Source organism: Gracilinanus agilis, chromosome 3, assembly GCF_016433145.1.
Source record: "Gracilinanus agilis isolate LMUSP501 chromosome 3, AgileGrace, whole genome shotgun sequence".
NCBI lineage: Eukaryota > Metazoa > Chordata > Mammalia > Didelphimorphia > Didelphidae > Gracilinanus > Gracilinanus agilis.
The window spans coordinates 556607173-556626978 of NC_058132.1; the positions used below are offsets into that span (position 1 = coordinate 556607173).

General features: G+C 33.7%; 1 protein-coding gene across 1 annotated transcript in view; it reads left to right on the plus strand.

Moving 5' to 3' along the window:
* The window catches only part of MYCBP2 (MYC binding protein 2), a 344646-nt gene that overhangs the window by 277083 nt on the left and 47757 nt on the right, over window positions 1-19806 (plus strand). The window contains exons 56-62 of the mRNA XM_044670580.1: window positions 8805-10457; window positions 11397-11566; window positions 12606-12850; window positions 13555-13722; window positions 15566-15723; window positions 16328-16527; window positions 18153-18302. Of these exons, the coding sequence (XP_044526515.1) occupies window positions 8805-10457; window positions 11397-11566; window positions 12606-12850; window positions 13555-13722; window positions 15566-15723; window positions 16328-16527; window positions 18153-18302 (2744 nt within the window). The remainder of the gene's footprint in view (window positions 1-8804; window positions 10458-11396; window positions 11567-12605; window positions 12851-13554; window positions 13723-15565; window positions 15724-16327; window positions 16528-18152; window positions 18303-19806) is intronic.

Sequence of the window (19806 nt, forward strand, 5' to 3'; positions counted from 1 at the left end):
CCTCATTTTGTAGGAAATGAGGAAATTGAGACCTAAAGTGATTTCCCAGAAATCACACAGGCGGTTCTTTAGTGGAAGAACAGTCTTGAATTTGAGTTTGCTAATTTCTAGTCCTTGTATCTTTTTCCCATTCAACAATATTTCCTATGTTCAGCACTGTGATGGATGGATGATCTCTTTGCTATGGACATTCTTTCCAGGCAACAGTACTTATCACAATCCATACATACCTCCTCATCTTATATAAGTTGTGTCTTGTCCTCCCATAAGCCTTCCACAGGGTGCCTCTTAGCATGCATTATCATATTTTAGATAGGTAGGCATTCTTCATTTTGGATTTTTTTGTTTTGTTTTTGTTATTTAGGCAAAAGTGAATGTGGATCTTGTTTAAGAAATTGCAGTGTTGTGGCTTGGTATCTTTTATATTGGAATACAAAAAAAATTCTTTTGAACTCTTTTGTTGTTATATCAGCATGAATTTTTCCCTCTCCTTTTTTCTTATCCTTTCTTTATGCATCCATACTTCCTTCAACTTTCCTATTCCCTCTATCCCATCCTGTACTAGACTTGTACTACACTATACTTTTGCTCTAAAGAGGCTTCAAAATAAGTGAGTTTGGAAAGGAGTGCTTTCTGATATGCTTAGCAACAAATATTTGAGGTCATTCAATTTTTCATTTAGCTTTTAACATGATACTCATTCTTTAATGTCTTATACCTTAATAAAAATCTATTGGCATTTGAAATATTTCAGAAAGACTTAGATTAGCCAAGTGAACTTGAGGCTAACAAATCTACTAAAATAGTAAAATTGTGTGAAAAGTATCTCTTTAAAGTTTTTGATAAAAATGCCTGAACCTTTCCATGCCAGCACAGTGAAAGACACTTCACTATTCACTCCAGTTACACAAGTACAATTGGCCTTTACTTATTAAAGTTTAAACCCTTGCCTTGTGTCTTAAAATCGATAGTTAGCATCACTTCTAAGGCAGAAAAGCAGTAAGGGCTAGGTAATTGGAGTTGTGACTTGCCCAAGGACACGTAGCTAGGAAGTGTCTGAGGCCAACTTTGAACCTAGGTCCTTCCAACTCCAGCTCTGGTGCTCTAACCATCGTGTTACTTTGCTGCCCCTACCATTGACCTTTAATTTTGATTATACCTCCAGGTCTTCCTAATCTCCTAACTCAGCTCTACTTATCTCCCTGTTGCTGATATTCTAATTTTATTTTTTCTGATTCTTTTTTCTCACATATACCTACAAAGGAATACATAGAATTTATTTGGTTCCCTAGAGAACTTAACCATTTTCTTTCTTATGGATCTATATACCAGACATCCTATTGACAGGTTTACCACAGTCTGTAGTTCCATCCAGCAGAATTCTGTTCCCCTTTGCTGCAATCTGTTTCTTCCTTCCAAAATTCCCTTTCACAATATGCAAGCATACATCTCTCCTTATAATCTCAACTTCTTGAAGGCAAGGATTATTTTTATCTTTTATGTTTAGGACCTAGCATAGTACTGTTATATAAAAAGCATTTAATAAAATTACAAGTACTGGACATATCTGTCATAAATACTTCTGAGTTGCTTGGCTAGTTGCCATGTGGCATTCCACCACACTCTCTTTCAGAGTTAAAGCTTATTCTTTTTTGATAACATTAAGACTCCTGTGTATTGCAGCTAGGTTAAAGTCATTAAGATCTGATTGAGTTTAAATCTTGCTCCAGACCTTTACTGACCATGTGATCCTGGGCAAATCAGTTACTCTGTGTCTGTCTCAGTTTCCTCATCTATAAAATTGGGTTCAAAACATCTATTTCCCAGGATTGTAGTGAAGATAAAATGAGATGTTTGTAAAGTGCTTAAAGCACCTTAAAGCATTGTATAAATGCTAATCGTCGTTATTATTAACAGAAAAATACAGACTAATATTTCCAGGAGCACCTTGAATGCAGAGACTTTTTTCTCTTTTTCTCTTCAGTTACTACCATGATACCACACACATAATAATAGCCATTTAACAAATTTAGAATATGCCAAAAGATTTGTTGTAATTTTAGGTAGATTGGCTTAAATGTACTTATGAACTCTTACCTTATTGAATAGTAGAGCTTTTTGTTAAGCTTGGCCCTTAGGGAAAAAAAGTCTTTATTATTGCAGTTTAGCATAATTTTTGTACATTTGGATATCTTAGATTATTTAATTAATCCTGCTTTATTGTTATATCTTTGGTAACCACTGAACCAAGAAAGTATGTAAAGCTTTCATTAAGCAACTGTGATTAAATTATTTTAAAATAAATAGTAAGTTTTGGAAAGTTCTGGTTTTCCACAGTGTTTTTTATGGGCATAGAATACTAAGATATAGAAAGTAAACGGTAAAGACTGAAAACTTTACCCATTTCTCCTAAAAGTGAAATTTTATTTTTGTAAGCATTATATTAGCAGATAGCCTTCTGAACCTGAATTCTCATAATTTTAACTCTCAGCTTCCAAACACAATGAAGGAAAAAAAATGCAAAATTGTAAAGTGTTATAGTTTAATAATGTCTTAAATAAATGGAAAGATTTTACTTGGGGAAAAATGTCCCTTCAATAAATTAATATAAACACATATTAAGATAGTATCCAGGAAACACTTATTAGCCTATTCTATTCATTTTTATCTTTATCAAGTACTATCTGTACTCATATTTTTAAGGAGGAATAAATTTTGCAGTGATATGCTTTGCTTCACTAGCACTATGCAAAGTTTTTATCTCCAGAGTGTTATAGACAAGGTATTATCTGTTTGTTAAAAATAATGTTAAATTTTTAAATAATTAAATAGGACATTTTCTCCTAAATCTATCAACTGTGTAGAATTAATATTATTCTTGGAAGTTCTTCATTTAAAAGGACATATGAAAGCAGCTAGTCCTCTCAGTAGATTGAGAGCCAGGCCTAGAGATGGGAGGTCCTGGATTCAAATTTGACCTCAGACACTTCTCAGCTGTGTGACCCTGTGCAAGTCGCTTAACCCCTGTTGCCTAGCCCTTACTGTTCTGCCTTAGAACAAATATACAGTATTAACTCTAAGACAGAAGGTAAGCACTTTAAAAAAAAGTCATACATACACTTGGAACAAAAGATTGCTCAAATGTTATTTGAAGCACACAGGTTTAATGCAAAGTAAAATATGTTAGTTGTTTAACATTACAGAGTTTTGTCTTTTATTTCCTTTTTCTTTGTTTGCTTTATTTGCTTTTTAAAACTTTTTGGAACCTTTTGGTTTAAAATTGTAATCTCAGTTATATCAACTACAAAATGCAAAAATAAGATTGAATACTATGGCCTTTCACTAAAGATAAGTTCAAAGAGGTAGTTAAGCAATGAAAAATAAAGTTAGGTTTATTTAGGTTTAGTCTGAGACAATCAGAAGTCAGATTTCCACAGGGAAATCATATAAAAGTAGTAAAAATTTCAGTGTGTTCATGATCTATTTCACAACTCCTCCCATCTTCCGCCACCACAAAAACAAACAAACAAACAAAAAAACCTTGTTTATCATAAAACATTTGGAACCTGCTCTTAAGATTTGCCTTGCAGTATCTACATTGTTTGTTTATTTTTTTGAAGAATTTATCCATTTTTATCATTTACTGCTTAAGCAAAGAAATAATGAGGCCAAAACTATTCAAAAACATCAAGACACAAGTTTGCTTTAATTTTTCTTTTTATAACTGATTGTTGCCATGAAGCAACCTAGGTAATATAAGGGGAAAATTTTTTCCTTAACAGAGCAATCCAACAGTGGAATTAAGTACCTTGAGATATAGGTTCTGTCATTGGAGTTTTTCAAGGACAGAGTATGACTACTTAAGATATGTTGTAGAGCAAGGTTTCATAACCTAGGGTTCATGAATTTCCAGGGGTCCATAAACTAGATTGGGAAAAAAATACATCTTGATTTTTTGCTAACCTCAACAGAAATTTAGTATTCCTTTTGGTTATGAAGTTTTTTTTTTTTTAATTAATTCTTGGGAAGAATAGGCTTCACCAGTTTTCCACTTTTGCATATGACACCAAAAAAAAAACCAAAAACTTAAATCCTGATTGTGGAGGATATTCTGGTATGGGCTGGATGAGTTGAACTCTGGAGTCCCTTCTATCTCTGAAATCATAGGATTTTCTCAAAGTCTGTCTCTACCGTATAAAGGTCTTGAACTAAAGTTTCATGGTAATACAAGAAATAAAATAATTCACTTTCTTGGGCATTTATGCCACTGATATTTTTAGATCCTTTTCTAAATCTGTGTAATATAATAGAACTTTAGACAACACCATTATAATAAAAACTCAAAAGGTTTGTCAACTCCTTTTGCCAATACACACTCCCCTTTTTTTGTAGTAAGATTTTACTTTGATACTATCCTCATAAATAACATATTTGATTTAAGAAATCTTTATTGTGTAAGAATTTTTAATGACATTTATTATCATGAAGTTTAATGTGTATATACTAAGTCTTTGTTGACTCACATTATATGTATTACCAAGGCCAAGATTAATGTACATACTGAGAACACAAATTACTTTGAGCTAAAAGACAGTTTATAGAATGAAAAAAATATATATTCTTCATAACAGGATATAAAATAAAAATTAAATTTAAATTTAAAGAAACCATCCCTTTTTTATATCATCTCATAGAATTTTAGAGCTGAAAGGGAACCTAAGAAATCATCTTTTCAACCCATTTTCTTCACTTTGTTAGTAAAGAAACTAATTCCCAAGGAGATTCGATGACTTACCTATAATTCCATAGCTTTTCGGAAGTAGAGTTGTTACTAAATTCCATATTTCCTGGCTATCAGAGGCTTTTCTACTATTGTTAAGCTGCCTATATTCTTTAAATTCTTCCATTTTTTTAAAGAGTACTACAATTTTATTTTAGTACTACAATTTTTTTAAAAAAGAGAGAGCTCAAACATTTTTTTTAAAAAACTACTATGGCCCTAATTTAACATATTATGGCATTTTAAATTATTATTGAACTAAATTGATCAATTTGTCCTTGACTGAGAGAAATATGGATTTGTTTAGTGAAATGCAGCTTAGCAGTGAAATTTATTAACAGTGAATATATGCATCCCCTTTGAAATGCTTTGTCTCTGCTTGTTTTTTCTCTGCCAAATTGTTTTCCATTGAACCTATGTTGCTTCTTTGCCACTGTTTTCCACTATAGAAACTCCATCCTGCAACCTTGCTTCTCGTGAGCGCATTTTCAAAAATAATGGTGTAGCTGGGCCTGCTTCTGCTCTTTCATCTCTGTCTCACAAACTAAAGGGTGGGTATGCATGCATTCATGGATGGGACATTCAAAATTTATAAAGGAAGTTTGGAAAAGGAAAATAATTTCATCTCAGTTCATTTTCATTCCATTCATTTGTTAAATGAAAAATTTTTAATTTTATCTTAAGGTTGAAATATATAGATGTAACTTTCATGTAGTTTTACATAGATCTTTTATCTCCTCAGCATTCTAAATAATTTTCCTTGTGAGTATCTTGTATACAAAATCTTTATATGAAAAGAATATTGATTCCCTTTTAAAATATGCAACAAAGCAAAAATTACACTCCTGTGAGTTTTTCTTAAAATTTATCTTATGGAACACAAAGCTTTTTTATAGAATTAGTGTTGCCAATTGAATAAGATTTTTCAAAGAAAAACACTAAGTCTTCAGTTAACCACAGTTCTTTGATCTTACTTAATGAGATTATGTGCATGTATACCTTTTTGTCCAAGAAATTGTTAATTGGTATAGCTAATCAAGTTTCATATAGCATATATAGTGGCCAAGAATGTTTTAATAATAAATGTTTAAACTCAGAAAGGAGCAATAAAATTCTAAATTTAAAATATACATGGATCATTGGTCTTAAATGTTTTGTCTCAAGTTGCTTTTTTTCTCTACAAAATTCACAAGAACACAATTATTAGGAATATACTATAATGATTAACCAAAAGATTGTTGGATTAGGTTCTGTTTTCTTCCAAATATGAAAAACAATTTTTGCACACATTCTATATGTATATTGCCCAGAAAAGTTGACCTATGCTTGAGTTAAATAATGTTTTTCTTTTTTATAGCATGCCTAATATATCCATTTATAAAGCAATTATGTCCCAGTGTAATCATTTCACTGGCAAAAAAGTAGATTTGTTATTTGAAATCATTGTAAAGCTAACTACTTTTCTCAATCTTATGTGCATTTCTTTAAATTTATACATTATAAATGTATTTAAAAAAAACTTTAAATGAATCAGGACACCAATCGGTATAATAATTTGTAAGATAATCTATTGTTTATAATAAAAATATGTGACAACAAGCTGGTAGTAGTTTACTAGTTAGTAGTTTATTAGTGGTAATATTATTAACATTTCAATAGTGCTTACTATGTGCCAACCACTCTGCTAAGGGCTTTATTGTTATTATCTTGTTTTGTCTTTATAACAGCCTTGGGAGTAGGAGCTAACTGAGGGAAACAGAAGCTAAGTGATTTGCCCAGAGTCACACAGCTAGTGTCTGAGGCTAGATTCAAATTAAGGTCTTCTTGACTGCAGATTCAGTGCTCTGTCCCCTTTACCTCCTAGCTGCCCAAAGCATGCAGATATATTTCACTTCATATAGGTATGTCCTAGGTATTAAAATATATATTATAACAGACAATGAATTTTTATACAAATAAATCATAGGTCTTTATTGTAATTTAAACTATTCATAAATCATAAAAAATATTGCTACCATAATTTCCCCCTGTCTGTAAAATATTTTAAAATCTCTCTCTTTGCATATATGAGGGAAATCTTCTCTTCACAGAGGAATATCAACAAATTGCTGGACTCTTTAAAATCAAGCAGATATGTACAAACTATTTTTCACCTAGCAGTCACTGAAACAGGAGCAGGTACCATGGGGGAGAGGGAGATAGGTGGAGCTTTTAGAAAATGTGGGGATTCCTATGGAAGGGAAGGACCTACAGAAAACACAGGATGGAGCATGGATGGCCCCCATCAGCCTGGGAGAAGCGGCACAATTAAGGCAGGATTTTGAAACATCCTGTGGGAAAAAAAATAAAATTAAACCCTCCTCCTAAAATAAAGGAGCTGCCAGACATTCAGGCAGTGTAAATATCTTGACTCCTTCTTCATTCAAATTGCTTATCCTCCTTAAAGGCTGGTATTTTATTTTTTCATTTTGTCTCTCCAGTCTTGAACTTAGAATGCAGGCCACACCTCTCACAGATACTGGCTTTGTGACTCTGGGAAAGTCAGCTTTGGGTTACTCTGGGCATCTGTTTAAGACTCTTAGTTGTATAGATGCCAACTTTAATTGATAGAGGGAGTTTGTTCACCCAAGTGTTCCTTATACCAATAAATTCATAGCCTCTATCCCTATTCTTATCTTTATTTCCTTGCACAGGGTCTTGCACAAAGTAGGTGCTTAAAAAATGCTTGTGTATAAATTAATTACATTCATATAATTATTTATGAACAATTAAGCTGAGGAAATGGAAGTTTTGATTGAGGGCAACAAGAAAGGTAACTTTTTAGGGGAATTTAGAATACCTGAGGACATAAAAGACCCAGGTTTAGGGATATAAGGATAGTACAGATAGTTGTGGGAGTATGTCATATACCATCTGTCTGTCTTTTCAAAATGTTGTTTTAGATTGACTCTATAAAAGAGTAGGAAAAATCTCTTTTTTCCCCCATGGCTTCAAGTTGTTGCCATCTCTCAGAACTCAAACAAGGATTTTATAGTTCAAGATACATTAGGAGGTAGATAAACCTTTGTGAACTACTCTGGGGAGCTAATTCCCCATTTTAAAATGTATTTCAGTTTCCAGACAACCAATTTTAAATAAATGGATGATTTTTAAAAAATATGTAACCTGTTGGTGACTTAGAGATGTCCTATAAATACATAGTAAGCAGGGTCCAAACAGTGATGCTTTATTAATTAAAAATTATTCTCATGCAGTTATTAAAGCAAGGCTCTGGTAAGCAATCAGCCTAATTAACAAAGTGTACAGATCTGAAAATAATAAAGCTAGTAAAAAACATTTAGCCATACACCACTAAAATTTTGTTTTAGGGGCAGCTGGGTAGCTCAGTGGATTGAGAGTCAGACCTAGAGACGGGAGGTCCTAGGTTCAAATTTGGCCTCAGACACTTCCCAGTTGTGTGACCCTGGGCAAGTCACTTGACCCCCATTGCCCACCCTTACCACCCTTCCACATAGGAGCCCAATACACAGAAGTTAAGGGCTTAAAAAAAATAATAAATAAATAAGTGAAATTTTGTTTTAGTACTTCAACTATCGCAAGCTATATTTTTCTCAGTTCTAGATTCTTGAGTCAGTGACAGATTTTCTCTTTACTCATCAATGTTGATTTAAAACTTTTTTACTAGAGATCTTAATAGGTGATTTGCTTTATGTTTTGTTAATAGTTAATATGTAGTACAAGTATACCTTTGCACTAGGAAAATATTTTGTTTTGCTATGGTATATGTTTTAATTTAATTTCCATTGAAAATATTTTGCCTTTGTCCTTGATTTTTATTTTCAATCGAATGAGAAAATGTACCTGAAATACTGATTAACCATAAAATGCTATAAAATTTATTTTTGCAAACAGATTTTGGCAGAATTCTACTTCGTGTTCAGCATTGTATACATTTTGTGTGTTAATGTGTTTTCTATGAATTGTAATTTTAATGATACTTTTCACTCTGAAATGGGCTATACAGGTGACCGAGGAAGTTTCTCCATAGCTTCCAGACCAGCCTCTCCAGCAGGAAAATCAGACCTTTCTTCTAAACATAGAATTGAAAGTCGGTCACCTAAGCTTGATGGACGTGTGAGCAGGACTGCTACAGATCAAAAGAAAGCAAGAGGCACCGAAGGCTTATCTGCTAGTGAATCCCTCATGTTGAAGTCTGATGCTGCAAAACTGAGGTCAGATTCCCATAGTAGGTCCTTATCTCCCAATCATAATACCTTACAAACACTTAAATCTGATGGGAGGATCTCTTCTGGCCTGAGAGCTGAGTCTCCAGGACCAGGATCTCGATCTTCTTCTCCTAAGCCAAAGACTCTCCCATCCAATAGGTCCAGTCCATCAGGTGCTAGTCCTCCTCGTTCTTCCTCTCCACATGACAAGAATCTACCTCAGAAAGGTCCGGCTCCTGCTAAGGCAAAGCTTGATCCTCCTCGGGAACGATCCAAATCAGACTCCTATACACTGGATCCAGATACTCTCCGCAAGAAAAAGATGCCCCTCACAGAACCTTTAAGAGGTCGATCCACATCACCCAAGCCAAAAATAATACCAAAAGATTCTAAAGTTTCTCCTGGAACTGAAAATAGAGCGCCTTCTCCACATGTAGTGCAAGAAAATCTTCACAGTGAGGTAGTTGAAGTCTGTACTTCTAGTACCTTAAAAACAAACAGCATAACAGACAGCACTTGTGATGAGAGTACTGAATTTAAGAGCGTAGATGAGAGCTCCAATAAAGTGCACTTCAGCATAGGAAAAGCACCCATGAAGGATGAGCAAGAAATGAGAGCTTCTCCAAAAGTAAGCCGAAAATGTGCAAACCGGCACACTAGGCCCAAAAAGGAAAAGTCAGGCTTCCTTTTCAAAGGAGATGGATCCAGACCTTTAGAGCCAGCGAAGCAAGCAATGTCCCCTTCAGTTGCTGAATGTGCCAGAGCTGTCTTTGCCTCTTTCCTTTGGCATGAAGGTATAGTCCATGATGCAATGGCTTGTTCTTCTTTTCTAAAATTTAATCCAGAACTGTCTAAAGAACATGCTCCAATAAGAAATAGTTTGAATAGTCAACAGCCGACAGAGGAAAAAGAAACAAAATTGAAAAATAGGCACTCATTGGAAATATCATCTGCTCTTAATATGTTTAATATTTCACCTCATGGACCAGATATATCTAAAATGGGTAGTATCAACAAAAATAAAGTCTTGTCAATGCTTAAGGAGCCACCTCTACATGAAAAATGTGAAGATGGAAAAACAGAGGCTACTTTTGAAATGTCTACACACCACACAATCAAATCCAAATCTCCTCTTCCTTTAACCTTACAACACTTGGTAGCATTTTGGGAAGATATCTCTTTAGCTACTATCAAAGCTGCTTCCCAGAACATGATATTTCCAAGTCCTGGCTCTTGTGCAGTACTTAAAAAGAAAGAGTGTGACAAAGATAATAAAAAGACAAAAAAAGAAAAAAAGAAAAAAGAAAAGGCTGAAGCCAGACCAAGAGGTAATTTGTTTGGTGAGATGGCCCAGCTTGCTGTGGGGGGACCAGAGAAGGATACCATTTGTGAGCTGTGTGGAGAATCACATCCGTATCCAGTAACTTATCACATGAGGCAAGCTCATCCAGGTAAGACGTTGATATTTTATCAAATGGTATCATCAGGACAAGTTACTTTTAGGTTGACCTACCAAGCATCTATTATTAAGAAGCTGTAAGATCTGGTTGCATTGAATTTATAGTAAATTTTTATGAGTCTTTCTGTAGTTTTGATTACAAAAGAGAAAAAAAAAGGAAGGAAACCAAAGCTTACTTTCTTAATCAGGCATCTTAAGTAATTTAAGTAATCTATATATGACATATGAAACGTGTTATGTATATGTTCTATATAACATAAATGATGACATCAACTTCTTTTTTAACTGGGCCTATGATTTTATCATATCATATCAGCGTAGGGAAAGGAGCTCTCTGTTGATGTCAAGTCAATACCTCATCTGCAATTTACCAGGCTTAGTGAGGTGGCTGAGACACTGCCTGGGCTTAGATAGCCAGTACATGTCAGAGGTGTGGCATGAACCTAGGTCTTATTTGATTCCAACCCTAACCAACTCTTTATCTTCTACTGCTGCATTTTCTCTCAGAATACATGAGGAATATTCAAGGATGAAGGCTGGCTTAACTGACATTAATTCTAAGTTTACCCTCAACAAAACAAATTCAAATACATTATATAGTTCTACCTATTTTTATGACAAGTAATTCCTAAATGTCAGCTCTTGTTTTGAATCATAAAATAAGTGCAGTACTTAGCACATAATTTGTTCAAAAGATATTACTTAAGATATACAACATGACAACCAAGATTTTCATAGTACTAATTAAAACTTTTTTTAATCAGTTGAGTATAAGTGTTTTTGGTAAATATACTTGTTTTTTTTTAATATATTTCCAATGGAATTTATTCAGCAATTTCCAATTCTTAAAACATAAAGTTAATTGTCAGATAAGTTATTGAAGTAGATTCTAAAGACATTTTAAATCTTCATTTTTGTTATTTTTTTGAAGGTTGTGGTCGGTATGCAGGTGGACAAGGTTATAATAGCATTGGACATTTTTGTGGAGGATGGGCTGGTAACTGTGGTGATGGTGGCATAGGAGGAAGCACTTGGTATCTGGTGTGTGATCGTTGCAGGGAAAAATACCTTCGTGAAAAGCAAGCAGCAGCAAAGGAGAAGGTATAGTTCCCATAATTGTGTTAATGATAAATATATGTCTCTTACTCATTTCTCGTTTTCATTATAATCATATGTTATACTGAATAATAAGAATAACAATAAGAATAACTTGTACCTCAGATTGACTTACAACACAAGCACAGCTCATTCACATTGGACCTTCCCACTCCCTGTGGGACTATGGGCAAGCCACTTAACTTCTCTGGCCTCTGTTTTCTTATCTTTAAAATGACAGAGGTCACATGAGAAAACTTCTGAGTTCCCTTCAAAATCTAAATCTGTTCTGTAATACTGTGATCCCTACCATATCCTTACTCTTATTTTATTCTCCCATTTTTTTAAATGTCACCAGCCTATACTTTGAACTTGCCAGGATTTTCCATTTACATCACTTATTCATAATGGGATTTTGAATTAAGAAGTTTGTCAAACCTTATATCTTAATTATATATGTATAGTAATGTGTTATATATGTTAGAAATTATCCTGTGCTATCTAGACTTTAATATTTAAGTTTTTTAATTTTTCTGAGTAGATATAATAGAAACATAGTTCAAATAAGGTAGAATAGAAAACAGCTTCATTTTTTATAATTAATAAAAAAGGATATAGGAAATGAATATTGTTTTCTTTGGTTTGCATCATTTTAGGTAACAAAATGATCTCATCTAAAAATTAGAGGATCATAAGTTCTTGTAATAAAGAATTCTATTATTATTAAAATAGCAATAATAATAATAGCTAACATTTATATAAACCATAAAAATTTGCAAAATGCTTTACTTGCATTATCTCATTTAATCCAGACATTCATTATATGAGGTAGGTACTAACTATTTATTCCCATTTTATAGATGAGGAAACTGATATTAAGTGACTTGCCCAAAGGTCCCACAGCTAAATAAGTGTGTCTAAGTGGGATTTTGAACATTAGTCTTCCTAATTCCAAATCTAACACTATTCACTTTACCACTTAGCTGTCTCATTTTATAAGATATATAAGGCCACTAAGAGATAACTAACATTTTTCCTTTGCTAGGTAAAACAATCTAGGAGAAAAACAATGCAAGTTAAGACTCCTCGTGCCTTGCCCACAATGGAAGCCCACCAGGTGATTAAAGCAAATGCACTCTTCCTTTTGTCCTTGAGTAGTGCTGCTGAACCCAGTATTCTGTGCTACCATCCTACAAAACCATTCCAGTCTCAGCTTCCAATTGTGAAAGAAGGCATCTCTGAGGATCTTCCCATCAAAATGCCTTGCCTCTACCTACAGACATTAGCTAGGTAATAAAGGCTATTCTTTCACTCTATCAATAACTGCTCTTGTGTAACTGAAATTTTACCAGAAATCTTAGTATTTAGGTTTACCACAGAATATATGAAATCCTATACAAACCAATACAAAGTCAATCTTAGAGGAATTTATATTCTAAGGTGATATCTATATCTTGTACATGTAATGTAATATAAATAGATACTTAGTAAATTTTACTTGAATGAATGTCAGTGCTCCAGATAAATAGCTGTAAATTGTATTCATTTTTAAGACCTAGAAAATGGGAATATTTAAGTGAAACTATCTCTTGTGGACCCTCTCCAAAAAAAAAAAAAAGTGTTTTAGGAAGTAACTTATATTGTAGTTTATTCTTTTCCTTTCACTTAAATTATTCTTTAGACTTTTATATTAAGGAACAGTTTTTAAAATAGGGAGTAGAGGCAAATAGAGAGTTAAAAGTTTTACCCATATCAAGTTGCCACGCTACTGACAAAAAATTAGTGAAATCTCAGTCTAATAAGTAGATTCAAATTTTGTTTTGAGAACTTACTGAAAAACGACAAAAAACAAAGAACAGTCTTTACTTTGATTGTTTATACTCTACTTTATATTTGTATGTAATGCTTTTCTGTTTACAAAGAGGATTAGAAATGTAGACAGATCTGGGTAATTGTTGTAATGTCTCTGAATGATCACATGTAATCCAATCCAGGCATCATCATGAAAACTTTGTGGGATATCAGGATGACAATCTCTTCCAAGATGAAATGAGATACCTTCGTTCAACATCTGTACCAGCACCATATATATCAGTAACTCCTGATGCAAGTCCTAATGTATTTGAGGAGCCAGAGAGTAATATGAAATCCATGCCACCAAGGTATTTCAACTCTCTTCTTTTCTTCCTAAAAATGTAAATCTTGTGATGTACATGTTAGAATTTGGTGGGGAAACAGGATTCTAAACTAGTCTTTGGCCAAAGAGGAACCATAAAAATAATTTAAAAAATAATAAATCGTCAAAAGATTAAGATAGACTAGAAGAAGAGAAATGACTCAGTAAATTGGAATAGGGAGCATCTCAGTTCCACGGTGCAATTTGGAAGAGGGTTTCAAGGTAGAAGGAAGAAGATAAAAGTAATATTGAGGGGGCAGCTGGGTAGCTCGGTGGATTGAGAGCCAGGCCTAGAGACGGGAGGTCCTAGGTTCAAATCCGGCCACAGACACTTCCCAGCTATGTGACCCTGGGCAAATCACTTGACCCCCATTGCCTACCCTTACCACTCTTCCACCTATAAGTCAATACACAGAAGTTAAGGGTTTAAAATTTAAAAAAAAAAAAGTAATATTGAATAAATGTGCCTTAGATACCTTTACTTCCCTTGTTATTCTATCTATTTTGAGCTAATTGTGAGAATCCTATACATTCTAGCCTTGAAGGAAAAAAAGTCAAATAATTCTAAGTTTATTGTAGATTAAATGAGAATACAATGAATTGGTCTTATCTGTCCCATCACAAAATACAAGAATAAAATACTTCTAAAGCCCAGTATCAGACTTGTTATAACAAAAGAGTTCATGTCTTCTCATTGCTTAGTATTATAGATTTGTAATCTACAGAAAAATATTGGAAAATGCAAAAATCAAAAGCTTAACTCTCAAACAAGAACAGAAAAAAATGCTTTAAATTTTTGCTTTCAACTTTATCAGGTATTTGTGTATGTGTGTCCAGTTTCTCTCTCTAGTGTATTTTCTAGTAGTCCTTAAAATAAAAATTCTTAATTTTCATGACATATCTGTACTGTGTTTTGGAAGCACTGGCAAATTTTGGATGTCATTTCTTTTTTTTTTTGCAGAAAAAAATAAAAAACTTCTAAATTTGAATATGTGAACAAATATAAGAAAAATACTGTACAAAGAAATTATAATTAATTAGCTTCTAATCATTCTTAATTTAAGTTGTAACTACTGATTTAATAGTAAGTGAAACTTCTAGTTATTAGTTGATTGAATAGCTGTGAACTTGAGAATCAAACTATAACAGTAGATAATTAAATACATATGTGATAGCCTTATAATTCTTTTTACTGACTCTTCTCTAAACCTGAGAAGATTGACAGACTATGGTTTATAGTCTTCTTAGAACATCCCCTTGATTCAGTGCATTCTGCCCCCAACATCCTAGTAGCATCTCCCCAACATTCAGGAATGTGTTATAAGGCAGAAGGAACATTTTCTAAAGGAAAAATGACCCAATTTACCTTAATTCAGAATGGATACAATCTGGCCTAACCCAGAAGAGGCACAACTTGCCTTACCCAGAAGGAAGCTGCATCAGCTTGGCCTCTACTTGCATCACTTTGTATACTATAAATGCCTGTCTATTTGGATATTCAGAATCTCAGTCCATGCTGGGTGTGTCTGTAATTCCTGACTGTTGTGATGTGTACCTCTTACAGTAAAGTCAGGTTTGCTCAAAAGATCTTTGCCCAATCTTTTTCCTTCCAACAATAGGATGAGAGAGACAGAGACAGAGACAGACAGAATGAGAATGAGGAAATCTGTGATAAGCTAATATTGTTAGTTTTTGAAAACTTATTTAGGGGGCTAAGAGAAGTAATGGCATTTTTCCAGAGAAATATGATCATATATTTGTCCATAATACTATAAAATAAATGCATAAGAGGTACATTAATTTTTTTTCTTTCCTTGCCTTATCTGCAGTTTAGAGACTAGTCCCATAACAGATACTGATTTGGCAAAACGAACTGTCTTCCAAAGATCATACTCAGTTGTTGCCTCAGAATATGATAAACAGCATTCCATTTTGCCTGCACGTGTTAAGGCCATCCCTAGAAGAAGAGTTAACAGCGGAGACACTGGTAAGGACAAAAGTTAGAAGTATACCCTCCCCCAGCACATTCCCTCATCCATTGTAAACAAAGATTCTTGTGTCCAATTATTAAAACTTCAAGAAGGTAATACTTCACTACTTCTGTCATAAGTTACTTAGTTTGGCTATATATTTTTATTACTCTATTCAAGCTTTAATTTTGACCAATAGTAATGATTAAATATAATAATATCTCACATTTATATCACACTTTACATTATTGATATTTTACCATGAAAAATGCAAAATCTTAGCACACTATACTTTATAATGAAGATTTGCATCCTGTAGTATATGCTACTGGATTCTAACTAGAGCTTTTATTCATTGTGATCAAAGCATCAAAATTATTTCTCAGTTTACTGAATAGAGATCTGTTTTGCTTCTAAAGAATATAGAATAATCATTGCTATCCCTAACAAACCGAAGATTGAGTGTCTCTAAAATAATTATTTAACAATTACTATCCACATAAAATTTCTACTTCCTTAATGTTGTCATTTTTAGGCTGTTAAATATATTACAGATTATGCCTGTGAAAAACAACTATTCTGCTGTTTCACACTAATATTTTCCTTTTTTTTTTTTACTAGAAGTTGGTTCCTCTCTCTTAAGACATCCTTCTCCTGAGCTTTCTCGACTAATTTCAGCCCATAGTTCTCTTTCCAAAGGGGAAAGAAACTTTCAATGGCCAGTTTTAGCTTTCGTTATACAACACCATGATCTGGAAGGTCTTGAAATAGCAATGAAACAGGCCTTACGGAAGTCTGCTTGCCGAGTTTTTGCTATGGAGGTATGAGCATATTAGTGAAACTGTTAGATCTCTAGGTGTTCAGTTTAATTAAACTGATTTTTAAAAACTGTTAAATAGAATTTGTTATATCCAAATGGGTTAGGACAGTGATGGGCAAACTTTTTAAAGAGGGGGCCAAAGGAAAGGAAATGCTCATCTGTTGGTCTGTTTCTAAGGCAACTCTTTCGAAGTTTCATTGTATTGTATCCTACTCATTGTATTCGTCAGATTAGGAATAATGTCATGTGGCTGATAGAACATTTCAGGGGGCCACATCTAGCCCGTGGGCCATAGTTTGCCCATCACCGAACCCAATATACAGTTAGAAACAGTCATTTTTTACCAAGTAATGCTCTCCTTTGTTATCCTCTCAGCAAATTTCTAGTGTCAATCCTAAGTATCCCTTCTCAGTTTTTTATTTCATTTTGTATAGCCTTACACGTTTTCATTCAAAACTCCAAATTGTGGGATGTGGGATGTTTTTTGTTGTCTTAGTAAATACTTAACTATTCTGCAGGCAGTCTCTTAAGTGGCTTCTGCTGATTCTGCACCATTTGAGTCTTTGCTTTCTCTCTTTTCCTATAATGAGCTTATATTCTAGATTGAAAGGGAGGGAGGGGTAGTGTGGAAAGGAATAGAAGTAATAAGTATGATCTACTCTTTCTAAAAGTTTGGCAATGAAAGGGAAAGAGAGAGATGCTCACCTTATAGGGAGGCAGCTGCAAATTTTATGAATTTTAGAGCTATAAGGAACCTCAATGTCATCCAGACCATCTACTCATTTTTCAGATGAGAAAGTTCAGGCCCAGAGAAGTAAAGGGACCTACCCAAGACTAGACAGGCAAGACTAGGATTTAAACTCAGGTCTTCTGACTCCAAAACCATTTCACCTTCTAATACATCATGCTGCTTTCTTATATGTTGATATTTTAAGTCAGCGACTTCAAATTTAAGCACATTGAAGTAATTTATTAATAGTTGTTACTTTTCAAAGGCTCCTTAAGTCAACCTATTATCATTTTAGCTAATATAATGACAATTTCAAAGAGTCGGAAATGATGATTCATGTTTTGATTCTCCTCCAATAATCCCTTTTACCTCAAAATTAATTATTATTAATTATCTAATTATTTAATGAAAACTATCTGATATTTTAGATATTTTAAATATGCTTATTGCTTTGTTTCCTATTACTTGTTTCCTAAATAACATCTCAACACTGGTGCTAGAGAATTCTAAAAAATAGCAAGAATTTAATTTAGTCAAGGTTTGAAAATCATTTCTTATAGTAATGTTAAATGCTAAACAAGAGCTGTGTTCATGACTCACTATTTGGGATAATTATTGAAAGAAGCAAAACATAAAATAGTGTAGCAAAGTACTTCATTATTTTATTTCGTCATCATTATTCCCCAAATTTTATAAAGACATTGAAAGTGACATCAGAAGACCATATCTTTCCCCACCCTAAGGCCTAGAGAGATTTAATGACTTTTTTACTAAGTATGTGAATTAACATTTCCTGTGCTTAAGAAAAGGACAATTTCTTTTTTTTATGTGTACTGTTCCTTTTGCTGTTTTATTTATTTGACAAAAATTTTATCTCTACAACTTTGATTATTTAGGCTTTCAATTGGCTTTTGTGTAATGTCATCCAAACAACTTCTCTCCATGATATTCTCTGGCATTTTGTGGCTTCACTGACTCCTGCTCCAGTGGAACCAGAGGAAGAAGAAGATGAAGAAAATAAAACAAACAAGGAAAATGCAGAACAAGTATGTGTGAAATTTTTTAAAAGTATCTATAGGACAGAAAAAAAATTACTTTATTAATAATAATTTAATTAAATTCTTCATTATCATAGCTAAAAGGTAAGGGGAAATGTCTATGCAATGTTCAAGGCTTTTACTGTAGATTCCACACTTAGAATAGATTTAATTCCTAGAAAAAAAATACATAAAAATTAAATCTGATTTTACCATTAAAAGCATAAAATTTTCTGGGGGCAGCTGGGTAGCTCAGTGGATTGAGAGCCATGCCTAGAGACAGGATGTCCTAGGTTCAAATCTGGTCTCTGACACTTCCCAGCTGTGTGACCCTGGGCAAGTCACTTGACCTCCCCCATTACCTAGCCTTTACCACTCATCTGTGACAGAAGGTCAAGGGTTTTAAAAAAACAAACGAAAAACCAAAATTTTCTGATAGAAATACCACTTAAACCAGACAACACAGATTACCAGTCACATGGAATTGTGCTTAATGGGTTATATAAAGAGCTTTTAACTTCTTTTAATTCTAACCTTATTCTGACTGAAACAAATCAAAGGGTGAAGGCACACTTTCCCCAGGGTTCATGGAATTCAGAAGTTGTTCCATAGGTTGACATTTAACTAGTTCTGTAAAAGTTATCCAAGAGAAACTTGGGACCTTTTTGTTACTTTTTGAAACATTGAGAACTATCTATTTTTCTAGCCTCATTTTTTCATTTTAAATCTCCATGAAGCAAAGGTAGGTGAAAGTTGATACTTAAAAAGTAACATCTAAAACTTCAGTGTTCTCAGCACTATTAACTTTATTAACTTTTAAATTTTTTTTCATTGAGCCCCTAATAGGGCATTGTGCTAGATACTGCCAGTGCATAATTAAAAGTGGCAGTAGGGGGCCAGCTAGGTGGCTCAGTGGATTGAGAGCCAGGCCTAGAGATGAGAGGTCCGAGGTTCAAATTTTACTTCAGACTCTTCTTAGCTGTATGACTCTGAGTAAGGCACTTAACCCCCTTTGCCTAGCCCTTCTCATTCTTCTGCCTTAGAACCAATACACAGGACTGATTCTAAGAAGGTAAGGGTTTAAAATTTTTTTTCTAATTAAAAATATGGTAGGCCATGGCCTCAAGAAGCATATATTCTGCTGGGGGTGTCAGAAGAGGAAGCAGTATGTACAGCATGCATACAGCTGAATACAATACAAGGATAGTGTGTTATGGAGAGACCCAGACATACTGTTGTTGGAAATTTTGAAGGGAGGTTTTCATCCTTTTCCCTAAGAAAATCAAGGATATAAAATCTGGGACCTGATATAAAACTTGAGAGGAGAAAAGAGTTCTAATGGAAATGGGGAAAGAAGTTATTGTGATCATGGAAGGGTAAAATGGAATTATATTTTGAAAGTTTAAAAAAAGCAATGTACTGATTTTAAGGAACAGCTGATTTAGTCCAAATTGACTGTAGTACAGCAGGCATAATAAGTCTAGAGCCAGATTGTGGAGAGCCTTAAATTCCA